Below are 9,681 nucleotides of genomic sequence, written 5' to 3'. Positions count from 1 at the left end.
ACCTTTTGATATATACTGTTAAAAATTTGCAAATTTGCAGGGTGGTCGAAAATGGAGAAGGTACGGCAATCGAGTTGGGTCCTTGGGATAATAGGAATGCTCGCTTTGCTCTTCTTCTTGTCTGATGATGGTAACTTGGCGACGGTTTCTGTAAGGTTCGTTCATCCTCTACGTACCTTCCCTTTCTTTTTTCTTCGAATCCGTGGTGATTGGAAAAATGTAGATTCCAAAACTTAGTTGGGAGAGGAAAAGGCAACCGCTTTCTGCAAAAGAGACAGAGGGTCGTGCATTGCCTTTTAAATGGTGAAACCTCTGAGAGAGAACGACGAGCTCTGAATTGAGTTGATAACTGTTATATTTTGTGGGCTATAAATAACGGTTCTTTGAATTCTTTTGGCTAACTATTGAAGGAGCAGATTATTATTAGTGTAGATAATATCGTTTGTTAAAAATAATAATAATTTAATTATGACCTTTCATGTTATTTGATTTATAAATTTTATTTAAAAAATTAATCTCCTTAATATTACTCTTATTAAAGAACCCACGACATTCCAAATAGTTTTTTTGTTTTCTTTACAAGAATATTTTATTGTATTTAATGCTTTTAATAATCCTATGTTTTTTTTTTTTAAATACTAACGATATCTCTATATTTAAGTTCTAGTTTTCCATGTATTTTCTTTTTGTGTGCTTTTTTCCTGACTTCGACTTCGACTTCAAAGTTCAAGTCTTAATCAACATGTATATTCCTGCTCTCGTATATGTCTTCACAATTAGGGGGCCCATCATGCTACAGTAAAGACATTTTTATAACGCCATTTCGCTGACTCAATTTCATTGTCTGTCTTGTAAGTCACAACTTATTAGGAGGCTGTAACTCTCTCTCTCTCTCCCCCTCTCTCTCGTTCCTGAATTTGAATGTTACAAAAGATACTTGAATAAATGCATTCATATCTGCCATTTAGTATAATAAAATTCTTCTTCATTTTTAAATGAGATGTTTTAAATTAGATTCTCGACAAAGATGAATTTAAACTACATTATTGTTAGCTCATTATCAGATTAAATCTACCTCATCCTACTGTATATAATATCATTTGTTAAAAAATAATAATAATTGCATTCACACCTAGGATGTTTGTAGGACCACTATGCTTTCCCTTTTACCTTCTTTGCAATCTAGGTCATGGTTACTACCAGCAATTCACAAGATCAACAAGAATACATATAAATGTCTGTGCATACTTGGATTAACAAATCGATTTCAGACTGAATTTAATTTCGATGCAAATAAAAATTTGGTACAAAAAATGCATGCCTAGGGTAACAAGAATACATATAAATGTCCGTGCATACTTGGATTAACAAGAATACATATAAATGTCTGTGCATACTTGGATTAAAAAATATCCGTGCATACTTGGATTAACAAACAAAAAAAGAGAAAAAAAAAATCACAAGAATACATATAAATGTCCGTGCATACTTGGATTAAAAAAATGTCCGTGCATACTTGGATTAACAAATCGATTTCGGACTGAATTTAATTTCGATGCAAATAAAAATTTGGTACAAAAAATGCATGCCTAGGGTAACAATTTTCAAACTAACAATTCGGATGACGAAAAATACTTATTTGTGGTTAATAATTTGCGTGTAGGATTCTTCCGAAAAACTTATAAGATATTAAATTATTGACGTAAATGAAACGGATGGACATTAGTCAATTCAACCTGGGACTAATAACACTTTCGTCCACTCTTTTGATTCATTATATTCTTTAGAATGTACTAATTTACTTAATCGTCACGAAGGCTGGTCAAATTTATATCCCATTGAATTCTTTGTTTTGAAAAGCAACACTTTCTGTTTATCCTGTTATCAAACTGCTCTATTGACCGGCAATTCGCCTTTTCTGGTTTTGTTTTTAATTTTGTATTTTATTGTAGTTTTTCCTTGAAATTGCCTGTCAACATCTCCATAAACGAATAATTTAATAAGAGTTATTAATGAAATATTTACTGTGTAATTGCAGAAGAACACTAAGGAGCGCTACTGGATCAGATACTTGGTACAACAACATGCTAACAAAGACTAACAACCTGGTAAGTCTATCATTTGAATCTCCTTTTTCCTGGTCATCTAACTTCTTTTTACATCAATTTTCTTAACATCTACATGCAATTGCCAAAAGGTAACCTGATCACAGTTTATGTGTCTTTTAGGTAGTACTGAATAATGGCATTGTCCGGCTTACATTTTCTCATCCCGGAGGAGACGTCATTGGAATCCAGTACAAGGGAATCGACAACTTGCTTGAAATCAAGAATCATGAAAATAATAGAGGGTAACACACAAATTTTATAAAAATGGCAGACTAATGTGTTTTTGTTTACTAATCATAGATTATATGATTTTGCACTTGTTTGGACTTTAACTTATGTCAAACCTATCATACAGGTATTGGGATGTTGTCTGGAATAACCGAGAGACAGAAGGTGTGGACAAGTAAGTTCTCTTCCTTCCTTTTATCTGCATATATTTTTCTGTTGGAAAAATAAAATATCTCAAACTTTTAGCTAAAATTATGTATACTACTCATGTGCAGACTGCAAGGGACAAAATTTAAAGTTATCACAGCGAGGGCCGATCAAATAGAAATTTCTTTTACTAAAACCTACGATGTTTCTCTCGGTAATGCCACACTTTCCATGAATGTTGACAAAAGGTATGGTATTAACCTTTCCCAAAATAGAGAACAAAAAGTACAGAGGATGTAATTACAATTATGCTTGAAGTTATCTTAACTTTACTTTAAACTTTGATACAGGTACATAATGCAGCGTGGTCGCGCCGGGTTCTATGCATATTCCATATTTGAGCGTCCTGAAGGGTGGCCGGAAATGGACATTGATCAAATTAGAATTGTTTACAAACTTCAACAAGACAAGTAAGTGTGAAATCGAAAAAAAATATATAGGATTTATCGACGTAGTGTGCTGATTTCTTATAGGAAACTATGAATCTACTATATATTATTATAGTTTGATGCACTGTTTCAATTTACCAATTATAAAATAAAAACTTATGTTTATTTGTTCCATTTTACAATGCAGATTTCAGTTTATGGTTGTATCTGACGACAGACAAAGGATCATGCCAACAGCCGAGGACCGTGAAAACGGTATTAAACTTGCGTATCCTGAAGCTGTTCTTTTGACCAATCCAAGCAATCCTGACCTTAGAGGAGAGGTACCACGTACTTAGCCATCTTCACTTTCATTTCAAATTTCATCTATAATTAGCAAAATTAATTTTTATTTCGTATTTTAGTAAGTTGCATAATAGTTAGAGTAAAATTTAGAATTCTTTATTGTAAATTCGTCCCTAAACTAATATTCATTTGATTTACATCCCTTAATTTAACATTAGATCTGGGGTTATAGGTGGACGATAAGTACCAATACTCAAGCGAGAACAAAGATAACAAGGTCCATGGATGGATTTGCACTAACCCAGCTGTAGGCTTTTGGATTATCATACCTAATGATGAGTTTCGCACAGCTGGGCCTTTCAAGCAGGAGCTCACCTCTCATGTAGGCCCAACCGCCCTCTCTGTAAGTACAAGCATAAAATCTCTCCATTCACCCATATAGCCTAATATTCATCATATTATTAGCTTAATTACTCAAATTCACTTGATCAATATTCATAATATTATTATCTTAATTACTTGTCACTTGATCCAGATGTTTGTTAGTACTCACTATGCTGGGAAGGAAGTTGGGATGAGATTTACAGAAGGTGAGGCATGGAAGAAAGTTTTTGGGCCTGTCTTTGTGTATCTCAATTCAGTTCCGACCTTAAATGAAACTATTCTTTGGGAAAATGCTAAAGAGCAGGTACAGTAATAATATTTCCACATATTTCCCTTGTAACGAAGGATTTATGTTTACGTAAATTCAGCTCATATTGACCCTTATGATGTTATTAGTTGGCTGAAGAAGTCAATAGCTGGCCATACAATTTCACTCAATCAGAAAACTTCCCTAGCTCAAGCGGACGCGGATCAGTTGCCGGTCAATTACTAGTACAGGATTGGTACTTTCCTCTTTTGACACTTCAATTTGTTTTCAATTCCCTTTTTTCTTCCTCAAAGGGTTCGATTTTTTCCACTGTAAGTATAAACGTTCTTCTTGTTTTAGGTACATCAGCAAGAGCCATGTCTGGGCAAATTCCGCATATGTAGGATTGGCTCCACCTGGAAATGCGGGATCATGGCAAAAAGAAAGCAAGGTAATTTGTGACACTACTTTTTATTCGCTTATGTTACAAGGTGACCGTTTTGTAGCATGTTTGTTATTCTAGTCTTGTTTGTTCTTACTAAAACGCGAAAAAAGCACCAAATAGGAGATGATGTCATGACCCCTTAGTGTGAATATTATGAGGTCAAATGCAAGTTGTTATAATGTGCTACAATTTTTTTTACAGGGTTATCAGTTCTGGACTCAAGCCAATGAGCAAGGTTATTTCCTTATTAGAGATGCTCGACCTGGAAATTATACTTTGTATGCAACTGTTCCCGGCATTATTGGGGATTACAAATATGAGGCTAATATTACAATTGAACCAGGTAATTTCTCTATGCAAGCAAATATTTCATTGACTTTGACATTTGAATCAGCAAACATATATTTACAATCCTGGATTATATTTTGCAGGAAGTGAAATCAATTTAGCTAATCTTACCTACGTACCTCCAAGAAATGGTCCCACCCTATGGGAAATTGGCATACCAGATCGATCCGCGGCTGAGTTTAACGTACCCGATCCAAATCCCACCCTTATGAACAAATTGTTCACTACCAATCGTGCAAACAAGTGAGTTTTCATAAGACCATCATATTTTGTTTTGCTCGTGGTGTAAGTATGTTCTCTTGCTAGATAGTTTTGACATAATTGTCATCAGACTATCAATCTGAACCAAATTAGATCGTTTGACAAGAGAACATTTCCTTCCCTTTGGCTATATCGAAACTCATTATTTTTCTTACATTTAGAATATATTTCATTTGGTCACAGGTTTAGGCAATATGGCTTGTGGGAACGATATGCAGATTTATACCCCGATGAGGATCTCATCTATACCGTTGGTACTGATAATTACAGTGATAATTGGTTCTTCGCTCATGTGACAAGGTACTTGTTATACCTAACGTGACAATGCCTCTGCTTCTTTAAATGTGTCTTGCTAATCTAATCAAGCACTGTAGGAACATCGGAAATCATACATATGAACCAACAACATGGAAAATTCTATTTGAACTTCAAAATTTGACAAATCCAGGAAATTATACACTCCAGTTAGCATTGGCCTCAGCCACTAATGCAGAAGTTCAGGTACTGTTTTAAACCCATAAAATGCTTAACAATTTGCAAATGACTTACCATTAGTATAGTTGATGGTTAATTGTGTTTGAACCAGGTTCGATTCAACAACCAGAGCGCCTTCCCACCTCATTTTACGACAGGGCTAATTGGGAGGGACAATGCCATAGCTAGGCATGGAATTCATGGTTTGTACTGGTTGTTCGGTATTATTGTACCGAGCTATCAACTACGAGAAGGAAACAACACCATCTATCTTACCCAGTCAAGAAGCTTGGGCACTTTCGAAGGAGTGATGTACGACTATATCCGACTAGAAGGACCCCCTCCTCGAAATTGATCATATTGGTTCCGATACCAGTATGATCACTTCCATGACATGTAGATGCTTCTTCAAGACAAAAGTAGTGTAAAGAGAACCGCAGGAAGTAATCATATAAAAAAGTTAATCCCATTTCTCAAATTAATTTTTTTTTTTTTTTTTCTGTTTACAATAATTAGAGCCTAGGCATAAGTCAATTTCATTCCTTGCAGTGTTCATATTTAATAATGCAATCCTGTTGCTGATGTACCTTTAATAAATAATAAAGGATTGGTTGTTCCTCAAAAAAAAAAGAAAAAAAAAAAAATATATATATATATATATATATAAAGCATTGGGTTTTGTCTCCAGCGGTTTATTCCTTCAAGCATGACAGTGCACAAGATCTTCCTTCTAATTAAGTGTCTTGACTCTTAATTCTCAAATTTCTTCCAGAAAGAAAAATGATAACTGGAGGGACATATATAGCTCACTTTTAAGTTTAAAACTTTTTGGTCGATTGATTCACTTCCGACCCCTTTTTATTTTTGTACTTACTGAGTAAACTCAAAATTTCCTATAAAAACGCTTTCTGCGCTTCTTTTAAACTGAGCAGTCATCTTTGATCTTTCTATGGTGGTGTTGCAATAATCTTTTGCCCATCAAACGTAATCTCTTACGTCAAGGGGTTGTTGAGGAGACTGGTTGTCTTGTTTGTCTAGGAAAAGAAGAAACAATGGAGAGCTGGAGCCTCTGTTTCCGCTGCTGCTGAATCCATCTTGTTTTGCTGAAGATCATTTTCAATCTTTGTGGCTTTCCATGAGTGGTTTTTTTTTTTTTTTTTTTTTTTGTCTAAATTAATAGGTTTCGAGTGTTTCATGCTTTTGGCTTATTGTGTGTACCTAATTGATGCTTCCCAACTCTTGCAAAAGCAACTATAGGCGAATTGTTTGAAGGAAGAAAGCATTACTCTCTCTTCCTAGCTAAGAGCCAAAATGCCTCTCATGGTCTCCACCAAGGTTCTAAAAAACATTAGGTGCTAGTAAGGCGGCGGGTTGGGACGTAGCGCCTAGGCAGAAACCTAGGCCGACTAGACGAATTTAATTAAATTTATTATATAACATAGGCAATAAGTGCCTGCTTACACTCTAAAAAATAAAAATTATACTGATATTAAGACTTTGGGAAAGTTAAAACTTAAAACTTAAGGCATCATGGCATTGCCATCATCACAAACTAATGCAATGAAAATAAGAAAAACCCAAAACCAAAATTGAAAATCACTAATTCATAATACGTTCTTTTTTAGTAGGTTAGAAAACCCTCTAAGTTGATTTAAAAAAATTTAAAAACAATAGAACCGCCTAGACACCACTTAGCCCGCCTAACTCGCCTAGCCCGTACCCGATTTTTTTGCCCGTTTTGGCCTAAATCTCATCGGTCCTCCACTACCTAGTACCTAGGCAACCTAGGCCAATTTTTAGAATAGTGGTCTCCACCCACCCCGATCATTAGTGGCTGTAGGAGAGATTTATGGAGGTGAATTATGTGCTAAATTATAGAATGAGGGTTTATGAAATAATTTTGACATTTTTTCTTCTCCAATGTGGAGGTATTTATAGAGACGACAAAAGAACTTTATGAGGAAGTGGGAAAACTATGTATAGAGGCACTATAGAATACAATAACATTAAGTAAGACTCACGTTAACACTTTCTCTCAAATTGGTGCATAGATGTTACTCATGCCGAATTTGATTTGCCAAATGAGTCATAATATGCCCAGCTAGCAACTGCCTACATATATGAAGGAAAAAAAAAAAAAGCAGGTGCCTTCATAAGGATATTTGCAAGTTGATTTTCAGACTTCACAAATGGAAACTTAACAATCTGTTATTCCAACTTTTCCTTAATCAAATGTCTATCCACTTCAACATACTTAACATGATCATGTTAATACTGATAGCAGCCTTATTGTCACTTAATTCATTCATCAGACCCCGATCCATAACCAAGTTCAGTAAGCAATCGATGTAACCATAATAACTTACCCTTTGCCATGCCTCTATACTCAGCTTCTGCATTAGACAAACTTACCACCTTCTGTTTCTTGCTACACCATGTAACTAAATTTCCTCCAACAAGGGAAAATTGTCTGAAGCAGATAGTCTATCAATAATATTGCTTGCCCAATTTGCATAGTACATCTCTCTACCTCAAGTGGCCACTCCTTGAAAACATAATCCCTCTTCCTGTTGGAGACTTCAAATATCTAAGAATTCAAATAACAACATTCATGTGATCTTCACTTGGAAAGTGCATAAACTGACTCACCACACTAACAACATATGCATGATAAGACTAGGTATGTGACAAATCATTCAATCTTCCTACTAACCTCTATTATCAGCCCTTGTTGGTAGAAACTTGATTGAGACATTCTCCCAAGTGATGATTTTGAACAATAGGAGTATCTTCAAGCTTACAATCAAGCATCCATGTCTCTATTAACAAACTAATGATACATTCCCTTTGGGACAGAAATATTCCATTTGCAGATCTAGACACTTCAATTACCAAAAAATATTTGAGTCCACCCAAATCTTTCATCTCAAATCCTATAGCTAGGTACTTTTTGAATTTCTCAACCTCTTCTTTATCATTCACAATAACAATCCTATCATCTACCTTATTAATAAGAGTAGTTACTTTACCTCCACGATGCTTCAAGGAAAAAATATGACCTATAATTAGGGTGAATGTCATACAAAACCTACCAAACTAAGCCCAGGGTTTTTAAATCCATATAATGTCTTTCTTAATTTACACACCACTACAAGATGAGTGTGTTATGTATAACCAGGGAAAATGTCCATACACACCTCCTCCTTCAGATCATAATGGAGGAAAGCGTTTTTCACACAAACTGTTGCAGGGACTAGTCCATCAAGCTATGTACACTGATTTTTATGGAAATGAACAAAAGCAAAATAGCTAAACACTTGTGGAGTGAGCATCAATATAGATGGTAAAGGGCAATAAGTAGAAAAAGTTAGTAATGAAGTCTAAAAGTTCAAAACCTTAGATTATATTCGATTCAGTAGTAAGAATATCATCATTCCAATAACCACTGGGACATGGGGCTCAATAAGGACATGGGCAGTCTATAATAAATGTCGATTTTGCACTTAGTGACGCCATTTTATTGGAATGTTTGATGGCAAGTTCTTTCATGTATAATACTTGAGTCTCAAAATAATGCTAAAATTCAAGATTCACTTGGTTTAGGGTTACCAACTTAAGTGTCAAGATTTGTTGATTTTCAAATTGTATGGTTGTATTTCATTCATGGAAACATTACAGGATGTACAACATATATAAAACAAGAGAGGTCGTTGCACATGATGACTCATCCCTTAAATCACACCCTTAGCTGTTAGACTTAAATTAAACCCTAAAGAGACGGCTCGTTGAATTAAAGAGTGGACTAAAGGCAATTGTAATCTACAAGTACTCAGAAATCACTAATCATAAGAAAGTTGACAAGATAAGGATAGCCCATAAAACAAGCAATGATCATCCCATAGAATGTTGGATAAAAAGGTGATAGTTAACCAAAGCCTCAATATCCATGAATCCTTATAACCTAGTGAACTGCAGAGAACATCTTCCAACACTCATCCTCAAGCTAGGTCCAGAAGATTGATAGAACCAAGCTTGAAAATGAGTCTCTGGAATTGATTTGTGACCAATGGTTTGGTCAGGATATCTGCCAGTTGATCACAACTTCTGATGTAACGAGGCTGAAGCACTTGAGTCTAGACATGATTACAAACGAAGTGATCATCCACTTTGATATGTTTCTTTCATAGAACACTGGGTTGGAGGCAATGTGCATTGTTGCCTGGTTGTCACAGTATAAAGACATAGGTTGACATGTAGAGATCCATAATCTTCCAATAGACCTTTGACCCATATTAACTCACGAGC

The 9,681-nt window shown here is 35.1% G+C and overlaps 1 protein-coding gene across 1 annotated transcript; it reads left to right on the top strand.

The window, feature by feature from the left end:
• The first annotated feature begins 2,234 nt into the window (after positions 1 to 2,234).
• LOC137721436 (uncharacterized) lies at positions 2,235 to 5,810 on the top strand. The gene is made up of 14 exons (XM_068460804.2): positions 2,235 to 2,350; positions 2,464 to 2,511; positions 2,612 to 2,731; positions 2,834 to 2,953; positions 3,120 to 3,255; positions 3,450 to 3,620; positions 3,753 to 3,905; positions 3,998 to 4,104; positions 4,209 to 4,299; positions 4,495 to 4,636; positions 4,725 to 4,884; positions 5,086 to 5,202; positions 5,277 to 5,403; positions 5,489 to 5,810. The coding sequence occupies exons 3-14, from the start codon at positions 2,715 to 2,717 to the stop codon at positions 5,729 to 5,731; spliced, it is 1,584 nt and encodes a 527-aa protein (XP_068316905.2). The 5' UTR covers positions 2,235 to 2,350; positions 2,464 to 2,511; positions 2,612 to 2,714; the 3' UTR covers positions 5,732 to 5,810.
• Positions 5,811 to 9,681: the final 3,871 nt, after the last annotated feature.

The sequence above is a fragment of the Pyrus communis genome, chromosome 15 (assembly GCF_041283825.1).
Source record: "Pyrus communis isolate YQ-2024b chromosome 15, ASM4128382v1, whole genome shotgun sequence".
Taxonomy (NCBI): Eukaryota; Viridiplantae; Streptophyta; class Magnoliopsida; order Rosales; family Rosaceae; genus Pyrus; species Pyrus communis.
The sequence above is the reverse complement of the archived record's forward strand: the minus strand, read 5'-3'. Positions and strand labels throughout refer to the sequence as shown.

Excerpts from the sequence above, each read along its gene's own strand:
- LOC137721436 (XM_068460804.2), top strand. Across the intron at positions 3,621-3,752 it reads TAGGCCCAACCGCCCTCTCT|ATGTTTGTTAGTACTCACTA; the intron begins GTAAGTACAAGC and ends CACTTGATCCAG. Across the intron at positions 4,885-5,085 it reads ACTACCAATCGTGCAAACAA|GTTTAGGCAATATGGCTTGT; the intron begins GTGAGTTTTCAT and ends ATTTGGTCACAG.